Raw genomic sequence first — 24,173 nt, forward strand, 5'->3', positions numbered from 1 at the left:
TATTAAACTTGACCTCCATTTTGTTGTCAGTAACAACATATTAAAATTTTAAAAGGTTTGGTTGAACGCTTCATGAGTAAATGCACGGACAACATTTGGTTGCCGCCCGCCCGCCGTACATCCCCAAATCAATAACCGACATTTTTTACACAAAAATCCGGTAAAAAATTAAACAATGAAAATATTATAATGATTAAACAAAGGCATAACTGTCAATTTCATAAAGTGAAAATGTATTTGGTAAAAAAATATTGGGTCATAATGTGTATTAACTTTTTTCAGCTAAAGTTTTATTTTATCCAGGAGCTGAGGGGTGTAAAAAGTGTTTCTTCATCTTTAAATACTGTCAGATAAAAAGTGTTCACCCAATATCTTGTTTACATGGATTAACCCTTTTGACGACGAATCCTGGTTTACCAGGATTCAGGCTTCAGACAGCTGACTATGAGTCCTAATGAAGCAGAATCACAATACCTCTTTTACATTTACCGCTCAAAATATTGCACACACAAGTTATCTTTCTATGTTGAGTTTTCGGATGAAAGTGTATACATAGAGCTTCCATTTTCGTTTGATGAAAATCGTGTCAAAATCAGATAAAATTATGGACTTTACAAAATTTGACAGAGAACATTTTTTTTGTAGGAATAAGGAAGATTTGAAGCCAGACTAGTATACTTTTTTTTTAAATAAACAACATTTTCAAGTACTTAAACACTTTGAAAAGATATCGTTCAGTGTATGGAATTTCGTAAAATCTCATTAAATTTTTTCGCCTTTAGCTGTTTTGGGTTAAAAAATTACAATTTGGGCCAAAAAGTCAAATTTTGAAATTTTCATTCAAATAAGCCAAAAATTATCAAATTTTGATTTTCTATGAAAAAAAGTTTATCAAAACATAAACAAAAACTGTACATGATGTTAGTGAATAAAATAAAGACAAAAACTACAGACAAGTTTTTATTGATACTCCCACTTGAGTCATATAGTAGCCAGGGAAACCATCATCTCAGAGTAGCTTCTGTCAGGGTAGCTATCAGTGAAAGGGTTAAAGGAGGATTTAGGCGCATTTTAAATCTTAAAGTAAATAGAATTATTTAATTGTTTAATGCAGGTTTGGAATTTATACATTGAGGAGCATTTTGAGATTAATTTGTTTAAAAAAAGTATTGTTCAATGATAAATGCACTTATCATTGTTTATTTATTTCTTGATTTTTTACGTACAAAATATCAATTACGGCTTTCTCTACTTTCATCAAAAGTTTGATACTGCCAAGTTGTCAAGATTATAAGCAGATTAGTGATATTTCCATCAAAGTGACCAACTGTAAATTGGCAGCTGTTGTACAAACTTTAACAGTAAATTTAGTTCAAAGAAAATGTCAAATGCTTAAGCATTTTAGGAGAAAGTTTGGGCTCAAAATTCACATGAAACTAGAATAAGCAAGCATTTAACTATTGTTAATTAATTTCAATGTTTTTGCTATTACCAAAATTGCAGTAGAAAAGGATTTGCATAATTTCAACTCAACATTTTTTAAAAGTTTGAAAGCATTATCTGTATGATGCATTTCAAGATGTTGTCCATTGTACAAAAGTTGCAATCATAAATGCATGCAAAAATTTCTGAATATAGTATACTTAGTTCTCAAATACAAACTTGGTTCTTAGGTCCTATAAGTGATCTTCCTTTACCAAGTTCAAAACTCTCTCTCAACCAAGTGGTACATTCTTCATACTTTTTCTTCTGATACGTATCAACTCCAAAGTTGTAGCACATCATGGCTAAAAAGGCTCCCTGGAAATATAAATACATTGAAGAAGTACCAATTTTTTGTTATCTAGAAAAACATGAAAAGTAGTCGTTTGTTGAAGTGGTTCATAAGTATTTTTCGTTTCTTGTTTTTTTTTTTTAAAGATTAGATCATTGGTTTTCCAGTCTTAAACTAGTAATTTTTTGGGGCCCTTTATAGTTTGCTGTTCGGTGTGAGCCAAGGCTCTGTGTTGAAGACTGTACCTTACTTTTATAAATTGTGACTTGGACGTAGAGAGTTGTGTCAATGACACACATCTTCCTATATCTATCTAAGTGTTTACTGGAATGTATAAAATTCTCTAAGAACTATCATTCATTCATTGCACCCTACAAAGATAATATTTTTTAAAACAGGACATCATCATTGCAGGAACAGTATGGCATTTCTATGCTTAATTAAACTTAGCTAAAGCTTGGTGCCATATATCCAGAAACTATGAGTTGTAGTTGCAAAGTGGCAGTGTTAAACCAGTTTTCAACCCTTCTAAGGAGTTTTAGTTTGTATAGTAGAAGGAAACCTGTCTTAAGTCAGGAGCCTGTAATTCAGTGGTTGACATTTGTTACTGTGTTAAATATCTGGGTTTTTTTCCTGATAAATTGATTAGGCTGTTAGGCTATGAATTGTTTTACATTTGCCATTTAAAGCAGACTATGCAGTATGGGCTTTGATAATTGTTGAAGGCTGTACAGTGACCTATAGTTGTTAATTTCTGTGTGATTTGGTCTCTTAATTGTGAAGAGTTGTCTAATTGGCAATTCAATCATACTTATCTTTTTAATAATTATCAACTAAAGGAAATTTTACTGAATTGCTCTAGGAAATACAATCAACTTATCAATGTTAGTAGTGTAATGTAACGTGTTTCTCGTTTTTTTAATTTTATATAGATTAGACCGTTGGTTTTCCCGTTTGAATGGTTTTACACTAGTAATTTTGGGGCCCTTTATAGCTTGTTGTTCGGTGTGAGCCAAGGCTCCGTGTTGAAGGCCGTACTTTGAGCTATAATGGTTTACTTTTTTAAATTGTTATTTGGATGGAGAGTTGTCTCATTGGCACTTACACCACATCTTCCTATATCTAGTAGTGTAATATGAGTGAAATATTCATTCGAATTCCATAAAAATCATTCTTTATCTTCGGCAAAAAAAGTCACAGAAGGCCTTTTTATCTGTAAAATACAGACAATCATGAACATGTACATTAATAATAAATACAAATTTAACATTTCAATATAATTACATACCTCCTTAGGAAAATTCACTAGCATTTCTTTAGCCAGAAATGTCATCTCTAATGCTTCCTGATATCTGTACTGAGCAGTATACTACAGAGAGAGAAGGAAAGCTGCTTGTATAAACACATTTGCTAAAGTTTTCCAACTAGTTTATGATATTGCAAATGAAACCACTGATTTTAAAAAATAGGTTCAATAGGTTCAATATGGTAATTATTTGGGCAAGCTATGAGCACTGAATATTCAATAGTTGCATGAAGATCAACAAAAGGTGCTCAGAGTGACAGTCTACTGGATATTTTAAGTTACAAGTGTCCATGGCAACAATTAATAATGCCAATTATATATTTTGTGAAATTTATTAATTAAGATTAGTGAAATTTATTAATTAAGATTACAAGTACAAAGAAATTTGTGAATTACCTACCGATTCTGCTCTGTAACAGATGATTCTGAACATATCTTGCTCTGCTTCAATTCTCTGTCTCTGTAATACCTCAGTGGGACCATAAGCATTTATTTTCTGTACAATCATTCTTCTTAAAAACTTAACAGACTACAAAATAGCAACATTGTCTTATAAAGTTGCACAATCAAATCATGTTCATATAAGATAAAGATTAAAATGAAAACATTGTTGTAAATTTTGATACCTTTTCAATATCTACACTTCTAAAGGAAGAGACTGATTTCATTGAGCCACATATCTGAAACCATACAAATTTGGTAATATTTGTGAAATGACGTCTAAATGACGTCTTATGTACTGCCTAACTTTGTCTTTGAAACAACTTATTTCCACAGAAATTGCCAATTTTTGAGAATTTATCCAAATGTGTAGGCTGTTGTTGAATTGTGTCTTATATGTTTTTTGTGCTTGCCCAATTGACTTACTGTCTGCAAAATCTTTAATACTAAAAATAACAATGTCATGAGCTTCATCATTATACAGGGATCAATAATTAATACTAAATTCAATCTTTGTCACATTAATTTTTTAGTTGTGGTACTTAAGAAAACCAGGACAGGTTCAAACAAATATTTTGATAAGAGAAAACTATGCACCTTATAATCAATCAGATGAGAATACGAATACTAAAAATCCAGCCTAAAAATAATGTGAATAAGGCGTAGGTACTTTTATGGTCAGGGATCTGTGATGTTGCAGGTATTTTCTACTACATGTATATATAAAAGCATATTGAATCTATATATAGAACTGCATTGCATTACATAGTCCCCTACCAGTTAAAAATTCATTGTATTAAGGAGGCTCGCGGGTATAAGATTTTCAGAAAAAAATTAAAAATTAATTTTTCATTACAAATTTTATTGATTACCTTAAGTAGCTGTTACTTTATCATATGGTACAAAAATCATTCCATAAAATCAATTCGTGTTGGCCCCAGCGGACTTTTAAAATGTAGATGTCATTGAAAAAGCTTCAAATTATCTCCCTTTGGTGCAAAAATGCCATTTTTTGGCATAAAAATTGAAATATCTTTTTTAACTCATCGGTGACCTATATTTTTTATTGTTGTTTTCGAATAAGCTGTACATAGACTAAATAATTGTAAAGTTTTAGCGATTTCTGTAATTTAGTTCTTTTTTTATTTCGATATTGCCGCTATTTCTCCTATTAGTTCAACAGAAAAAAAGGACATTAACAAAAATGTATGCTCCTTTCGAAGGCAGATTGTGAGCGTAAATGAACGGTGACCCCATTTTTTTATTTCATTTTTCTATTAAGTATAAGATAAAGTTCATTTATAGAAAAATATAGAGAAATCCTATATTAAATAAAAAATTTCATTTAGACCCGCGAGCCCCCTTAAGACAAAATTCTAACTTGATCTATAACTTGTCATAGTATAAACTATATAACAAATATCAAGTAAATATCTTCAATCATGATGAAAAAAGTGTAGAAAACTGAATTAAATTTCTGAGGGAATTTTCCAAAGACCATTATTCTGTACAAAATCATCAGACCGATACAAATTTCAAACTCCAACTGTGACCTGTCATGAAAAAAACTGTTCACTGATTATCAATATCTTCAAGAATGACAAAAAAGTGCTGGAAAACTGATTATTTTAATTTTTTTTCGTGTTTGACAAATTAAAACTGATAAATGCTTAATTCAAGGCTTTCATAAATGATTTTTATTACTAAACGAAAACAACAAAAAAATGCAAATTTCAATAAGAACAAAGCTTAAAGTTTTGTTAAAAATCAACATTTATAATTGAATTAGTGTTTATATTGAACAAATTGCATTACATTATTGATATTGAATAAATTCAACAATCACATGTATTAATCTTAGGGCTATTCCAGAAAAAAATGTATGGGGGGGTTGGAAGGCACTTTATTTTTATACCCATCACCCACTAAATTACATTTCATCATGGGACAACTACCCATACAATTCATTTTCAGTTTGACCCCACTACCCATATTATTTTTGAAAATAAAAGCTAGCTTTTTCACGTTCACAAATTAGCAACCAAAACTATATGCATTTTGATACCAGAAAGTGGCTATATTGATGACAGTATATATGTTAACAAGTTTTCAAATTCTTAAGTTTTTTTGCACTTTTGACAATATCAGATATTTGATATAAATTATTGGTGACTAGGTTTTTTTGCACCTGTCCCAAGTCAGAAGCCTCTGGTCTTTGTTAGTCTTGTATTATTTTAATTTTAGTTTCTTGTGTACAATTTGGATATTAGTATGGCATTCATTATCACTGAACTAGTATATATTTGTTTAGGGGCCAGCTGAAGGACGCCACCGGGTGCGGGATTTTCTCGTTACATTAAAGACCTGTTGGTGACCTTCTGCTGTTATTTTTTCTATGGTCGGGTTGTTGTCTATTTGATACATTCCCCATTTCCACTCTCAATTTTATTTCAAGCTTAACATTTTATATTTTGTCCTGATACTCTTGGCATTAAAAATAACTTTTATTGCAGATTTGTGCATAAATGTGTTTTGTACTAGTCACTGTCAGTGTCATGAAAATAAACAACTATATATCTGTATATAAAACTATCATATTGCATTTATTATTTAAAACAGTGTTTGAGTACCCTCTAAATGTTTTTTTGTATTGCTGTTGTCTGATGTGATTTCTTTAAAAGCTGTGGTATATTTTCATTAATTTCAAATGATTTAAGTGGTGTGGACCTTCTGCTCAAGGATTTTGGAAATATTCAATTCAACTTTTTAATAATAATTTCAACTACATGTACCTAAGTACAGGTGGAACACTGTAACAGAATATAACCCAGCATAAAGAGAGGCAGGCAATAAATTCCAAAAGGGTCAATCAAACTCAAATGTGGAAAAAAATAGCTGTGCCAAGCCATTGCAAATAAAGAAAACAAAATGTGAAAAGATATCAACAGAAATCCACATATAACACAACCAGAAAATGGAAACAGAGCAACATGTACCCCAAAAACATTGTTATCTCAGGTGCTCTGGAAGGGTAAGATCCTGCCCAACATGTGACATCTGTCATATTGTTCACATATGTATAAATTCAGTTACAAGTCTCATATGGAGGAGTTGGGTTTGCACACTATAAGTTATCTCCCCTTGGATGCATTGGACCAGGATTAGTTTGCCAGATGCACATCTTCAGGTGGTATAAGACAAATGCAAAGTTTCATTGATCATATATGGTTTAAGAATGGTACTTAAAAGCTTACATTCACAAACAGACCAAAGCACTGGGTGATTACTATATACATTCAAATATAAATAAGAAGATGTGGTATGATTGCAAATGAGACAACTATCCCAAAAAGTACAAAATGACACAGACATTAACACTTATAGGTCACCATAGGGCCTTCAACAATGAAAAAAGGTCATACCGCATAGTCAGCTATAAAAGGCCCAGATAAGACAATGTTAAACAATTCAAACGAGAAAACTAACAGCCTTATTTATGTAAAAAAATGAACGAAAAACAACTTTGTTAACTTTGTCTGTAGGAATGTTGACAATTAAAGTTTGGTTTTAACAGTTTTTTTTGTAAAATTGTGAAAGCCATCAAGATGAAAAACAGCAATAAAAAATTTCCTTTTTTATCTGGTAAACATGTGTATTGTAAACCCATGTAAATAAACCCATGCAACCTTATCTTCTGCTGTCAGATGTTAAATAATGTTGGATATTGTGTTAAACAAATTTATTCAAATAAGTCATCTTCTTTTAGATTTCTGTTTTCTAGCTCCTTGTTTACTAATTTATGAATGTCAGCTCAATTCTTCTGTTGTCGTGTGTATGAAACATTGAACTTCTCAAGTACTTTTTAAAGTTCTATAACTGTCAGCTTTCCTAACAAACGATGTGAGAATGCTTTCTTAATTTGAGTCTTTCACTGAATCCTCCTTTTTATCTTCCCTTTTCCTAATGTATGCCCTTCTTTCATCAGAGCTGACCCCAATCAAATTCTCAACATTGATGAAATCTCTTTCATTTGAGAATAAAAGTCCTCAAATTTCCCTAATCCATTGAATTGTAGCCAGGAACAAAATGCGATAACATCTGCCATGCTGTTTCCATGAGGTAAACAATCTGGTAACCGAACATGTCATATCGGGGAGAACAGTTGAAAAAGAAATTTTGGAAACCAGTTACTACTCTGACACTTCGAATCTCTCTCTCTTTTAGGAGCACCGATATGCATATATAGTTCCATTCGAAACGCTCGGGCATTATCCAACGGATTTAACATGCGCAAAAAGTAAACAAAATCGCAGAATAAAACATGTTTTCTATTGATATTTAAAGGTTTTATCAACTGAAAAAGAGATTTTGTTCTCTTTAGGTACAACCACCCATCTAATTAAGTTATGTAAGAGAACAACTACCCACACAATTTCAATTCCTCCTCCCCCCATCACCCATGCAAAAAAAGATCAACTGCCGTCCAACACCCCCATACATTTTTTTCTGGAATAGCCCTTAGTTATAATATGTATTTTTGTCTATTATGAAGATATTTTTTCACTCAAGTAAAAAGCTACACAAGAGTTGTCACATGTAAATTACAGCTCACAACAGATAAAACACACTCATTTGGGTTTATTAATGTAAATGTGCATTATATGCTGGTTTCTGCTGTTGTAAACTGAACATGTTATAACAAAAATTCATTGAATACATTTCTTAATTTTATTAGAGGGAAGCCTTTCAAATGCAAATTGTGTGCAGGCAAAGCTTTAACATGATAATAAAACTACCAAAGTAAATATAGTCAATCCAAATATTATACCTGATCTGCTATCTGCAATGTAATAGCAGCTAGCTTAGTATTACCAGCGTCTGAAATGAAAAACAATAGAATTCTAATTCACTAACATTCAATATGTGAGGGTTATTCAATCAAACATATAATAGCACAGCATTTGTATATCCAAAATAAAACAAGAGCTGTCAAAATGACAGTAAACCGGATTATTTAACATTTATTTGTGTTCTGGCATTTATCAATGTTACAAGGACCAAAACTCCTAATAGGTAAAATTTATGATTATCAATATCAAACTTGACTTCCATGTTGTCAACAATAACAACATATAAACTAGATAGAAAATGACCCTCTAGCAGGACAAACTGTGTGCCCTTAATGCATAAAGTAAGAAAAAATCAAACTGTGTGCCCTTAATGCATAAAGTAAGAAAAAATTACTAAGTCCATCTACCTAGGATTTCGAAAATATCTAAAACAAGAGGCTCTCAAGAGCCTGAATCGCTCACCTTAATTCTTTTGGTTAAATCTCTCATCAATGATTATTTTGGCTTTTCAATTTATTTAAATGTTTTTTGGATCGTCCTATTTTCTTCAAAAGCCAAAAAAAATAATCATTTTCTCCTATGTTCTATTTTAGCCATAGGAGCTATGTTTCTTGACATACAAGGAAATAAAATATAAAATTTATACTAGATACTCTGAAACTCATTTAGCTTAAGTATGGCTGAAATTGATACAGCAGTTTCAAAGGAGAAGATTTTTTAAAGTAAGTCAACATGATGAACAAATTGTGAAAAAAGTCTTTAAAGGGCAATAACTCCTTAAGGGATCAATTGACAATTTTGGTCAAATTGACTTAATTGAAGATCTTACTTTGCTGAACATTATTGCTGTTTACAGTTTATTTCTATCTATAATTATATTCAAGATAATAAACAAAAACAGCAAAATTTCCTTAAAATTATCAATTCAGGGGCAGCAACCCAACAACAGGTTGTCTGATTCATCTGAAAATTTCAGGGCAGATAGATCTTGACCTGATAAACATTATTACCCAACTTCAGATTTGCTCTAAATGCTTTAGTTTTTGAGTTATAAGCCAAAAACTGCATTTGACCCCTATGTTCTATTTTTAGCAATGGCGACCATGTTTGTTGATAGATCATAACTTCGGATACAATTTACAAACTAGATACCCTAAGGAACATTCAGTTAAAGTTTGGAAGTATTTGGCCCAGTAGTTTCAGAGGAGAAGATTTTTGTAAAAGATTACTAAGATTTACGAAAAATGGTTAAAAATTGACTATAAAGGGCAATAACTCCTAAAGGGGTCAACTGACCATTTCCGTCATGTTGACTTATTTGTAAATCTTACTTTGCTGAACATTATTCCTGTTTACAGTTTATCTCTATCTATAATAATATTCAAGATAATAACCAAAAACAGCAAAATTTCCTTAAAATTACCAATTCAGGGGCAGCAACCCAACAACAGGTTGTCTGATTCATCTGAAAATTTCAGGGCAGATAGATCTTGACCTGATAAACAATATTACCCAACGTCAGATTTGCTCTAAATGCTTTGGTTTTTGAGTTATAAGCCAAAAACTGCATTTGACCCCTATGTTCTATTTTTAGCAATGGCGACCATGTTTGTTGATAGATCATAACTTCGGATACAATTTACAAACTAGATACCCTAAGGAACATTCAGTTAAAGTTTGGAAGTATTTGGCCCAGTAGTTTCAGAGGAGGAGATTTTTGTAAAAGATTACTAAGATTTACAAAAAATGGTTAAAAATTGACTATAAAGGACAATAACTCCTAAAGGGGTCAACTGACCATTTCCGTCATGTTGACTTATTTGTAAATCTTACTTTGCTGAACATTATTCCTGTTTACAGTTTATCTCTATCTATAATAATATTCAAGATAATAACCAAAAACAGCAAAATTTCCTTAAAATTACCAATTCAGGGGCAGCAACCCAACAACGGGTTGTCTGATTCATCTGAAAATTTCAGGGCAGATAGATCTTGACCTGATAAACAATATTACCCCATGTCAGATTTGCTCTAAATGCTTTGGTTTTTGAGTTATAAGCCAAAAACTGCATTTGACCCCTATGTTCTATTTTTAGCAATGGCGACCATGTTTGTTGATAGATCAAAACTTCGGATACAATTTATAAATTAGATACCCTAAGGAACATTCAGTTAAAGTTTGGAAGTATTTGGCCCAGTAGTTTCAGAGGAGAAGATTCTTGAAATAGTTTACGACGACAGACGACGGACGCCAAGTGATGGCATAAGCTCACTTGTCCCTTCGGGACAGGTGAGCTAAAAATGAAAAGGTTTGGTTGAAAGGTTCATGAGTAAATGCACGGACACAACATTTTTTAAACTTTCAAGAACCGTAACTCCTGAACAGTAAAAGTACAAGAGTGCACACGCTGAAATGTCTCGCCTTCTTTACTAATTATTGATATTATGTTGATAGTCCTAAGTATAAAACTTTATTAAAAACTGTCACATAAACTTAGCCTTAACCAAGATAACTAAACAAAGACCAATGAACCATGAAAATGAGGTCAAGGTCAGATGAACCATGCCAGGCAGACATGTACAGCTAACAATGCTTCCATACAACAAATATAGTTGACCTATTACTTATAGTTTAAGAAAAATAGACCAAAACACAAAAACTTAACACTGAGCAATGAACCGTGAAAATGAGGACGAGGTCAAATAAAACCTGCGGGACTGACATATAGATCATAAAATATTTCAATACACCAAATATAGTTGACCTATGGCATATAGTATTAGATAAAAAGACCAAAACTCAAAAACTTAACTTTGACCACTCAACCATGAAAATGTGCTCAAGGTCAGATGACATCTGCCCGCTAGACATGTACATCTTACAATCATTCCATACAACAAATATAGTAGATCTATTGCATAAAGTATGAGAAAAACAGACCAAAACACAAAAACTTAACTATAACCACTGAACCATGAAAATGAGGTCAAGGTCAGATGACACCTGCCAGTTGGACATGTACACCTTACAGTCCTTCCATACACCGAATATACTAGACCTATTGCTTATAGTATCTGAGATATGGACTTGACCACCAAAACTTAACCTTGTTCACTGATCCATGAAATGAGGTCGAGGTCAAGTGAAAACTGTCTGACGGGCATGAGGACCTTGCAAGGTACGCATATACCAAATATAATTATCCTATTACTTATGATAAGAGAGAATTCAACATTACAAAAAATCTGAACTTTTTTTTCAAGTGGTCACTGAACCATAAAAATGAGGTCAAGGACATTTGACATGTGACTGACGGAAACTTCGTAACATGAGGCATCTATATACAAAGTATGAAGCATCCAGGTCTTCCACCCTCTAAAATATAAAGCTTTTAAAAAGTTAGCTAACGCCGCCGCCGTAGCCGCCGTAGCCGCCGCCGGATCACTATCCCTATGTCATTATTGAACTTGACCTCCGTTATGTTGTCAGTAAAAACATATTAAAATTTTAAAAGGTTTGGTTGAACACTTCATGAGTAAATGCACGGACAACATTTGGTTGCCGCCCGCCCGTCGTACATCCCAAAATCAATAACTGACATTTTTGACACAAAAATCCGGTTAAAAAATGAAATGTCAAACCTTGATTTTATATATTTATAGCATGTTGGTCATGTAAAAGTGAGGTTTAGCTAGCTATAAAACCAGGTTTAATCCACCATTTTCTACATAAGGAAATGCCTGTACCAAGTCAGGAATATGCTTTATTTTTCATTCAGTTTGGGTGTGTTTTATATTATAATTAGATTCCTGAACCTTGCAAAAGTTGTGTAATTTTCTTAACAGGTGTAACAACGTTTTGTGTTTTGAATATCTGAGCATATATTATATCCATAAATTTCTGGAATATTAAAATGGATAGGATGTATAGAATGTTAGGATCAATACACTATATTTTGTGCATGAAAAAGGTAGTGATACTCAGCCCTGGAAGATTTAGATATCAAGTCATTAACATAGTGCATTTCCTGCAATCTTTACCCAAAAATTTAAAAAAAAACATTTTAAACAAGAAACAATATTTCCAAATATAAATACCTAATGTATCATAAGAAGAGTTGTATCCAAGTGACAAATCCCACTTTGTACGATGAAACTTTAAGTCTGAATTCTAAAAGTGCTTCTGTAGATAGTTACTCCATTTTCAAAATGCATTCCCTTTGATACCATTAATATTGTAATAAAACATCCTTTACCATTTTGAAATTTTACTATTTTAACAAGTATGTCATATTTTCAAGACCACAAGTTACTTTTTGTTGGGATTTAATATTTCATTCTTTCATTAGTCATATCTGTTTTTTTTCTATTTTAATAGCTACTGTTATAATTTTTAAGCTGCATATAATAAAACCTACCAAGCCATCCTCTTGCTGTTTTGATACCCATCTGAAAATTATATAAAAAAGTGTCATTAAATATTTTAATATTTAAAGAATGACTGTAATAATTTTTGAATTAGAATAATAATCTATGAAGAAATAACATCAAAAATGTGGTGCATACTGAATAACCCGCGTAGTTTGTTATTGCGAATTGACAGAGAAAATATTACAGTCTGACATTTCTTATAATTTAATTCTAAATTCCATTTTAAGGGGGTAGACCTTGGTTCAGGGAGATAACTCTTTAAATCAGTTAAGCGTTTGTAAAAGTCAAGTTCATCCATGTATTTTAAGCATTTACCTGAAACAGATTGAAAATAATCTATGTAACCTAGAAGCTTAGAATATATTCTTAAAAAATGGTTGACATAAACGTACTGATGATTTTAAGAGTTATTTCCCTTAACCTAGGTCTACCTCCTTAAACCGGAGTAAACCATGAAAAAACGTTGATGACGTCAGGGCCACAGGGTCACATGACAAAATTATGTCTATGAGCTGATAAACATAACAATGTCAGCCAATCAGAAAAAGCGTTACATCCAAAATCAAATTATTATGTTATAAACAATAATTAAATGAAAAGTAACATAAAATGTTTTGTGCTATAAAAATGTGAAGAAAATTAAAGGAGAATGTGTCTGAGGACATGAAACGGACTCTGTGTGTTGTAGTTTATGTGTCTGAGGACATGAAACAGACTGTGTGTGTTGTGGGTTATGTGTCTGAGGACATGAAACAGACTCTGTGTGTTGTGGTTTATGTGTCTGAGGACATGAAACAGACTGTGTGTGTTGTGGTTTATGTGTCTGAGGACATGAAACAGACTCTGTGTGTTGTGGTTTATGTGTCAGAGGACATGAAACAGACTCTGTGTGTTGTGGTTTATGTGTCAGAGGACATGAAACAGACTGTGTGTGTTGTGGTTTATGTGTCAGAGGACATGAAACAGACTCTGTGTGTTGTGGTTTATGTGTCTGAGGACATGAAACAGATTGTGTGTGTTGTGGTTTATGTGTCTGAGGACATGAAACAGACTCTGTGTGTTGTGGTTTATGTGTCTGAGGACATGAAACAGATTGTGTGTGTTGTGGTTTATGTGTCTGAGGACATGAAACAGACTGTGTGTGTTGTGGTTTATGTGTCTGAGGACATGAAACAGACTCTGTGTGTTGTGGTTTATGTGTCTGAGGACATGAAACAGACTCTGTGTGTTGTGGTTTATGTGTCTGAGGACATGAAACAGACTCTGTGTGTTGTGGTTTATGTGTCAGAGGACATGAAACAGACTCTGTGTGTTGTGGTTTATGTGTCAGAGGACATGAAACAGACTGTGTGTGTTGTGGTTTATGTGTCAGAGGACATGAAACAGACTCTGTGTGTTGTGGTTTATGTGTCTGAGGACATGAAACAGATTGTGTGTGTTGTGGTTTATGTGTCTGAGGACATGAAACAGACTCTGTGTGTTGTGGTTTATGTGTCTGAGGACATGAAACAGATTGTGTGTGTTGTGGTTTATGTGTCTGAGGACATGAAACAGACTCTGTGTGTTGTGGTTTATGTGTCTGAGGACATGAAACAGACTCTGTGTGTTGTGGTTTATGTGTCTGAGGACATGAAACAGACTGTGTGTGTTGTGGTTTATGTGTCTGAGGACATGAAACAGACTGTGTGTGTTGTGGTTTATGTGTCTGAGGACATGAAACAGACCGTGTGTGTTGTGGTTTATGTGTCTGAGGACATGAAACAGACCGTGTGTGTTGTGGTTTATGTGTCTGAGGACATGAAACAGACTCTGTGTGTTGTGGTTTATGTGTCTGAGGACATGAAACAGACTCTGTGTGTTGTGGTTTATGTGTCAGAGGACATGAAACAGACTCTGTGTGTTGTGGTTTATGTGTCTGAGGACATGAAACAGACTCTGTGTGTTGTGGTTTATGTGTCAGAGGACATGAAACAGACTCTGTGTGTTGTGGTTTATGTGTCTGAGGACATGAAACAGACTGTGTGTGTTGTGGTTTATGTGTCTGAGGACATGAAACAGACTCTGTGTGTTGTGGTTTATGTGTCTGAGGACATGAAACAGACTCTGTGTGTTGTGGTTTATGTGTCTGAGGACATGAAACAGACTCTGTGTGTTGTGGTTTATGTGTCTGAGGACATGAAACAGATTGTGTGTGTTGTGGTTTATGTGTCTGAGGACATGAAACAGACTGTGTGTGTTGTGGTTTATGTGTCTGAGGACATGAAACAGACTCTGTGTGTTGTGGTTTATGTGTCTGAGGACATGAAACAGACTCTGTGTGTTGTGGTTTATGTGTCTGAGGACATGAAACAGATTGTGTGTGTTGTGGTTTATGTGTCTGAGGACATGAAACAGACTCTGTGTGTTGTGGTTTATGTGTCTGAGGACATGAAACAGATTGTGTGTGTTGTGGTTTATGTGTCTGAGGACATGAAACAGACTGTGTGTGTTGTGGTTTATGTGTCTGAGGACATGAAACAGACTGTGTGTGTTGTGGTTTATGTGTCTGAGGACATGAAACAGACTCTGTGTGTTGTGGTTTATGTGTCTGAGGACATGAAACAGATTGTGTGTGTTGTGGTTTATGTGTCTGAGGACATGAAACAGACTCTGTGTGTTGTGGTTTATGTGTCTGAGGACATGAAACAGACTGTGTGTGTTGTGGTTTATGTGTCTGAGGACATGAAACAGACTGTGTGTGTTGTGGTTTATGTGTCTGAGGACATGAAACAGACTGTGTGTGTTGTGGTTTATGTGTCTGAGGACATGAAACAGACTGTGTGTGTTGTGGTTTATGTGTCTGAGGACATGAAACAGACTCTGTGTGTTGTGGTTTATGTGTCTGAGGACATGAAACAGATTGTGTGTGTTGTGGTTTATGTGTCTGAGGACATGAAACAGACTCTGTGTGTTGTGGTTTATGTGTCTGAGGACATGAAACAGACTGTGTGTGTTGTGGTTTATGTGTCTGAGGACATGAAACAGAATGTGTGTGTTGTGGTTTATGTGTCTGAGGACATGAAACAGACTGTGTGTGTTGTGGTTTATGTGTCTGAGGACATGAAACAGACTGTGTGTGTTGTGGTTTATGTGTCTGAGGACATGAAACAGACTGTGTGTGTTGTGGTTTATAGCATTGTGTTTGAAACTAGGCAGAGATTGAGGAGGATCTTGTTTGCTTATCTCATTTGCCATAAAAAAAAAAACATAATAAAATTCCCAGCCATTTCTTAAAAAATAAAACTAAAAGCAGATAACCTGATAATCAGTACCTTTTCTATTTGATATCAAGGAAATATATATATATATTAATTTCATGTGAATCTATATAATTTTCATAAAAAATGAATCTACATGTTATACCATAATTTTTTTCTTAACAATGGTCTCATCTGCATCTTCACCAATATAAGAATCAACCAGCAGCAAAGATATATATCTTACTGTAATAGAAATGTAGACAGTCAGTACTGGATAGATATTATTAACAATGGTAGAAAGGAACATTAAGTAACATTAAAAATATATAGGTATTAGTTCCTGTGCACCTTTCTTATAAATATAAGTTATCAGGTTCATCAAAAACCAAGAGTTTGAAAATTAAGGAATCAAAGATCCATAATTAAACATTCAACACATTCTACCATACTTTTGTTGATACTGATTTAGTATTTGCTAAGTTGTAGTGACTAACATCTTTGTCCTGTGACTAATTTTTGGGAGCGTTTAATTTTGCAACTTTTCCCAGTAGTGAAATGACGCAAATAAATTACTTTTAAACATGTAAAACTGGGAAATTTCCTTATTTATCTACATCTAACAAATTTGAAAATTGAAACTAAATTGTTGTGAAATAAGTTAGAAAGGCCAAGGGCTAAACGCAAAATAAAATATCCATGTAAAATAAAATGGTTTATAGTATAAATTGATTAAAAAAAATCAAATAAATTACATCTTCTACAAAAACAATGTTTCAGTTCAAATAAAAAGTTATAAATGTTGCCTAATTCTAATATGACGTGCTTCTTTAGCTTTGTGAACAACACTGTGATAAAATTCTCGATAAAATATACTTAGCGCAGACTCAGAGATATACATAGTAATAGCTGTTACAATATACTTCCCACGTAAATCTACATGTATTGGAACCTATTTGCAGGCCCTTTGCCGATTTTATTGTTTTAAAAAGTGCAATTAAAAAAAGACAAAATAACTTTTATTCTTATTCGTATGCATAATAAATGGAAGTAATGCACAAGAGCTCGGGGAAATCAACAAAATAAAAATAAAATAAAATTCCGCGAAAGTTTATTAATCTTTTTGGCGCGTTTAAGTCATTTCAAAACATGACGTCATACAAATGAAACCGCTAAAGTTGAATGTTTTCTGTTACGTGAACCATCGGAATTCGTATGCTATTGTATTAAAACTAATTTTTGAGGTAGGTTTTGTTTTATTTTCTATTCTATTGCATTTTTCGCATATTTACTCATTTCAGCAAGTCAACATGGCGTCTCCTTAGTTACAAAATGTCGACTTTGGATTTGACGGAAGCTTACGAGAAAAACATGTAAATTAAAAATGGCAAATGTTGGGTTTGAGAATTTAAAGAATTAAAATGATTTTTTCTACCAGTTATTCTAGAAATAAACTTCGCAAGCTACATATTTATAAAGATATTTGAGCTTTATCTAACAGGGAGTAAAAAAGAACAGCCACACACACAGCATACCCTCCCTCGCTTCAGTTTTTTAATGACCGTATTTGTCCTATTAGAATCGAAATAATTCATGGAAGCCATAGATTGTTGGAAATTTACACATGGCCTGGGCCGTGATATTCGTTAATTTTATCCCTCGCTAACGCTCAGGATAAAATTCGAATATCACGGCCCAGGCCATGTGTAAATTTCCAACAATCTATGGCTTCCATGAATTATTTCTTAATTATCCTTTTACCCTTATGTACAGTAACTATCCTGTTACCCTTACATGTATGTACAGTAACTGTCACTTTTTCAGTTTTCAGTGGCAACACATTCTTTTCTTAGCCTAGACTATAAAATCTACTAAAATTATACCCATAGCAACAGAAGATATCAACCTTACATTTTGCATTAGATAGGCCAGACAGTGTTCCTTTGGTTTTTAAACCAACTGCAAAGTTCCATAAATTGACAGCAGCATTTTCTAACTGAAAAAATAAAATAAAACCTGTAGTTTCCATGTTGGACCAGTATCTGTTTAAATATAAAGAATGTCAAAAATAGTTACAATTTATTTATAGAAAAAAAATAGTAAAATACATTTAGCAAAAATAATTCATTAAAAGCACAAATGTATGATTGCTAATTTGATAACTTCTATTCAAAAAGACTTAGACAAGTGTTGAAGACTGTACTTTGACCTATAATTGTTAACTTTATAAATACATTATGACATGATGGAGAGTTGTCTCCTTGGCACACTCATTCCACATTTTCATAAAGATGTAAACAACTACAGGTCACCATATAGTTTTTGTAAATGAACCAATCCCTAACCTTATAGTCTGATAACAAAGTGTAAAAAATTTCAGAAAAATAAAACTAACTGCCCAGTCAGTGCATAATCATGATAATGCACCCAATTGTTTAACATATAATCTAAAGTTTAAAGTTCCATATCTGTAGAATAAAATTATAAAAAAAATATTATACTGAATCCATATTGTCAATTGTCATGATTGTATTTGTCATGAACATAAACTGATAAATATTGCATCAAGCTATGAAGTGTAAATTTACCAAAATTAAACATGCATTGTAAATATAACAAAATTTCCAAGTAAACAGCCTGATTTTAAGGGCAAAAAGACCAGCCATGAATTTACAAGTATTTTGGCACAACATAATTTAAACAAAGGTTTGCAGCTATGGTTTTATTCCCATTTATAAGCACCAAAATCTCAAGTTATCACAGGGAAACCATTTCTTACATACGGACAATTAAAGTGACTCCAGGAATTTTTTTTCTGGGTTAATAAAAACCATCAATAACTGCAGCATTTAAAGTGATCACTAACCATTGAATCGGCTTTCATGGATTTAAGTATGGCTGAATCCACATCATGAATTTTTTCAGCAATACCAATAGCTGTCTCAGCATAGTTATGAAACTGGCTATTCTCACTGCATTCATCTCTACAAATTTCCTTCAAAAGAGCTAAAAAAAAATATAATAATAATATCATTTTACTACACATTTAGCTGTGAAGAATTTTAAACTATTTTACATGTTTTATGTTCTTACAAGGTTTAATAAGAACAAGTAATGACCTGTAAAATTGTCAGCAAACTTTGTTTTTAGTATTTTGAAAAGCTTTTTTTAGACTGTCGAATTAAATTATATAGCAATCTTCATTGATCTTCAGTTGTTTTTTATTAAGTTAAAATGCTTAATCTAAGGTCAATCCTGTAGTTGTACACATCGTACAATAAATCAAAGCACTGTAAGCGCTGTAGGCAGTCAACCAAAAACCAAAGCAAACATAATTATGAAATCTGTGGTAATGTTGCTTTTTTAAAATAAAAACATTAAACACATTTATGTTCATTTAATGAATTAATCATTAAGGCAAATAATTCATATTTTATTAAGGTTATCAAAAGCAACACATATATCAAGTATATTTTTTTCATGGTCACGAGTCTGCAGTGGTACAAGTTTGCAATGATTGCAGTTGTTCTAGTTGATAGTTAACGTTGGTATTAGTTGACTGTTAGTAGTTCAAGTTGACTTTAATACGAGCTTGTAAAATTATGAATGGATTTGCTTCACTGGAAAGAAAACTGAGTTGGTGTTCTACAGTACAAAAGTTATGAGACACAAATCAGACAAATGTGTACTACTACTGGGATCAAAGGTGAGGTCTGACTGACCTGCCCATAGTAAATGTAAATGACCCCCACCTTCACCCCAAGTCCATGATGTCTAAGTTTGGAATAGAATTACAGGTAATTATAAAACAGTTGGTCAAACATTCTTGGGCTTGAAAGATATGTTTTCTTTAAAAATGAGCCATATTAAAATTAAAATTTTTATAGGACCAGAAATAATTCAAAATAGAATTAAGGTAAATTCTTTAAACCTACTATTTTTTTTCAATCAATAAAATTTTATAATAAACAAGAAATCGTTGTAACATATAATGCTGTTACAAAGTCTCCCATAATTATTCATTCCCATGGTCGCCTGACATTGGGCAAAGTCTAGTACACATTGGTTATGTCTAGCAAAGTGATATTCATATGTGACGCCTATGAGATTGACCTTGTATGTCATTCAATCTTTTTGAAATGACAAATTGGAATGACTATGGTAAAGTAGTTGGTATCTCAATCTTTTACAAGTTCTCAAAACACACACAAGAGGGGTGGGTGACCCTAGGGACTACTTCTTTATTTCATTTGATTTTTTTGTATTGTCCCATGCATGAATATATATGGTTGAGGGGTGGGGATCTCATCTGTTTCAAAGTTATCAAACAGAAGGGGGTATGGTGACCCTAAGGACTCTCCCTATATTTCATTTGATTAGTTCTTTTGTCCCATACATGAATGTACATGTATATGGTTCAATTTAAAGGTGGGGATCTCGACTGTTTCCAAGTTCTCAAACAGGAGGGGTGGGATGACCACAGGGACACCCCCTATATTTCATTTAATTTAGAGGTGGGGATCTCAACTATTTCCAATTTCTCAAACAGGAGGGGTGGGTGACCGCAGGGACTCCCCCTATATTTCATTTGATTTGTTATATAGTCCCTTCCATGAGTATGTATGGTTAAGGGGTGAGGATCTCGACTGTTTCCAAGTTCTCAAACAAGAGGGTGTACAGTGACCCTAGGGACTCCCCCTATACATTTGTAATTCATTTGATTTGTTATATTGTCCCATACATGAATATATATTGTTTAAGGGTGGGGATCTCGACCGTTTTCAAATTCTCAAACAGGAAGGGAAAGAGTGGCCCCACGAACTCTACCTATATTTCATATGATTTGTTATGTTGTCCCACACATGAATATATATGGTTTAGGGGTGGGGATCTTGACTGTTTCCAAGTTCTCAAACAGGAAAGGTGGGGTGACACCCAGGGACTCCCCCTATATTTCATTTGATTTGTTATATTGTCACATTCATGAATATATATCTTGTTTATGGGTGGGGATCTTGACCTTTTCCTAGTTCTCAAACAGGAGGGGTTGGGTGACTGCGGGGACTCCCCCTATATTTCATTTAATTTATTATATTGTCCCATACATGAATACAAATGGTTTAGGGGTGGGGATCTCGACTGTTTCAAAGTTCCCAAACAGGAGGGGTGGGATGACCCCAGGGACTCCCCCTGTATTTCATTTGACTTTTTTTTATTTTCCCATACATGAATATATATGGTTTAGGGGTGGGGATCTCAACCGTTATCAAATTTTCAAATAGGAGAGGGTGGGGTGACCCTAGGGACTTCCCCTATATTTCATTTGACTAGTTATATAGTCCCACACATGAATGGATATAGTTGAGGGGTGGGGATCTCATCCATTTCAAAGTTATCAAACAGGAGGGGGTAGAGTGGCCTAAAGGACTCCACCCATATATCATATAATTTGCTTGCATTCAGGTATCATATAATCTAGTTGCACTATATATACAGTGAAATGCAGTGAAGTTAAGCGTTTGATAGTTCATTGATAACATTCTGGCGTATCATAAACAAACAATTTGTAACGTCTCATTTCATTGGCCGAAAGATAAAAAAACAACAGCAATGTAGTCAGTTTGCACGTGAATTGACACAGGTGACGGACAATGGAGTGTACCATAGTGCTACGAACGTAAAAACAAGGATTTGTATAGTTTACAAACATTTGGTCAACAGAATTAAATAAATATTTTGTGAACTTCAAATAGTGGGGTCGAAATATTATACTGATATTTTGTATTAAGTAATATTCTAAGTTCTTTATGCATGCAGCAACTCAATTATCTTGTACCGCATAATGAGAAATATAAGGATAAAATAAAATACATGTGCCGCTTTTATACGGGTGAATATATGAACTACTTTTAATTTCTTTCATACTGACGATAGGTTATAATCCTAACAATGTCGTAGTCACTTATCATACGTATCTCATAATACTGATCCATTACAATAATTAATGATGGGTTGCACTGACATTCCTCTTTTATTATTTTCATGCTATAAAACATACACACAGTAGCTATAAGCGTATTGTAAACGGAGGAAATTGTCCCCCAAAGATTGAAACAAAATAACTTTAATTGATCATTTGTGCACCTGAATGAATTCAGTGAAGGCATGTTGTTGTAATAAATTGAAATGTTACATCGGCGAAGATTATTTCTTTTGCATGTGTTGAACTAAATAATAAATTAATACTTGTGAGAAATGTCGTAGTTTATAAGGAACAATTCTCGTTTGAATTGTTTTACATTGTCATTTCGGGGCCTTTTATAGCTGACTTTGCTCATTATTGAAAGCCGTACGGTGATCTATAGTTATTAATTTCTGTGTTATTTTGGTCTCTTGTGGAGAGTTGTCTCTTTGGCAATCATACCACATCTTCTTTTTTAAATATAAATGTACTGTTTTCGATTTTAAATGGATGAACATTTATCTTTTAATTTTATACTGTAAGAATAGAGCTGCATAACATTGTTGAACTATCCGCTCAAGTATATGTGTAGTATGTATTCGTATTTAAAATGAAATACAAAACGAAACATGTATGATAAACTGATAAACAAAATATCAAGAAATTAAGGTAAACTTAATGCATGTGCAAGAAGAAACTCACCTTTTTATCAATACATTTAATGAATAAAGACTTTTTTTTAAAACTGATTGTAAAAAAAAGTATTTACATGAACATATTTACAATTATGAATATACAATTTACGTTCGTTTTTCAACCGAGAATAGCAAAACCTCATGAAGTATATCGTTGGAGTTTATCAACTACATTTAATTCCCCTGTGCCATGGTTTGCCATCTCCGTTTTTTTTCATAACAAAGCATGGTTGGTTACATGTTATGAACTAACTTACAATTTCGGAATTTTTTTTCTCAAGTAAACGGAATCAGAAAAAAAATCACTATCCTATGTCGAATTACAAAAACTTGGCAAAGAATATGAAAAGTGTTTGTAGTAAAGTACGGTTTCATTTTTCAAGTACAACGCTAATTCATCGAGTCCATTGAGTAAACGAAAAGGCAGGATGAGCAACTTGGGGGGAGGGGGAAGTCAATGAAAAAAATATGTGAATTGAGTTTTTTATCCTACATTGAACTTTTGATGTCATCCCTTGATCCAGAGGAGACATTTGAATTTAATATTTCGATGTGAAAACTGTTAAGATTTTAAAGTTTACAATTTTACTATCAATTGCAGAAATTTATAAAACCAATGAATTTCACATGCACATTTATAAAAGCTAGAATTGTGATTGGAAAATCAAGAACACATTCATGTACGCGAATACGACGATGGAAGCTTTAAACGACCTTGACCAGCTACGTGAATATTGATCAGTCCATTCAACGTTATAGTACGTGTGTTCTATTTTCACAGGTGTGGATCGAAGATTTGAATTAACCAATGAAAACGATCGTTCCTTAAAGAGTTAATCTAATAAAGTTTGTTTGACTGATTTTGTCGCATGACCTTTCGCTAAGCTTGGCCGCAAATAGGTGTATTTGTGAAAATAAAGTTAGAAACTTCCAGCTATTTTAACTGGCCCATCAAAATTGAGAAAAAAAAATACCCATTGAAATTGCAGTAATACATTTACCCTTTAAAAGCATCTAACATGCATTATCAACATTAATCACTGATAAAAAAAATTATACTGTCACCAGGAACATATATATTGTTAGATATACTGTTCCCAGCTGTCACATTGTATTGGATTTTGACATTAAAATTTGTCAAAAAGTAATTTTTAGTTTCTGTTCAAAATATCTTCCGCTCTTTCTTTCTTTTACATATATCTTTTTGTTTTCAATTCTAGTGTTTATATTTACCATGCATAGATGTATTTTGTCACCTGTCTGGATTTATATTAGGTTGATCGCCAAAACCCGGAATTATCCTTATTATGCTTCCGGAATCGGATCCGATATTGTAAATGGCATCCATTTTGTTTTCAATGTTGTTTTTGTCAGCTGTCCGATACGATTTTACTCGAATTTAGACATTATTTCTCGGCGATTTTCTGTATAAAGCTAGCGGTTGAACAAAATGAACATCGCTGTCATGAATGATAATG

General features: G+C 33.1%; 1 protein-coding gene across 1 annotated transcript in view; it reads right to left on the reverse strand.

Moving 5' to 3' along the window:
- The window catches only part of LOC139491650 (testis-expressed protein 11-like), a 62,818-nt gene that overhangs the window by 34,101 nt on the left and 4,544 nt on the right, over window positions 1–24,173 (reverse strand). Inside the window, exons 2-9 of the mRNA XM_071279439.1 lie at window positions 18,905–19,044; window positions 17,950–18,034; window positions 16,205–16,284; window positions 12,790–12,820; window positions 8,350–8,399; window positions 3,481–3,609; window positions 3,063–3,143; window positions 1,663–1,800 (exon numbers count right to left, since the gene is read on the reverse strand). Coding sequence (XP_071135540.1) covers window positions 1,663–1,800; window positions 3,063–3,143; window positions 3,481–3,609; window positions 8,350–8,399; window positions 12,790–12,820; window positions 16,205–16,284; window positions 17,950–18,034; window positions 18,905–19,044 — 734 coding nt within the window. The remainder of the gene's footprint in view (window positions 1–1,662; window positions 1,801–3,062; window positions 3,144–3,480; window positions 3,610–8,349; window positions 8,400–12,789; window positions 12,821–16,204; window positions 16,285–17,949; window positions 18,035–18,904; window positions 19,045–24,173) is intronic.

The sequence above is a fragment of the Mytilus edulis genome, chromosome 10 (genome assembly GCF_963676685.1).
Source record: "Mytilus edulis chromosome 10, xbMytEdul2.2, whole genome shotgun sequence".
NCBI lineage: Eukaryota > Metazoa > Mollusca > Bivalvia > Mytilida > Mytilidae > Mytilus > Mytilus edulis.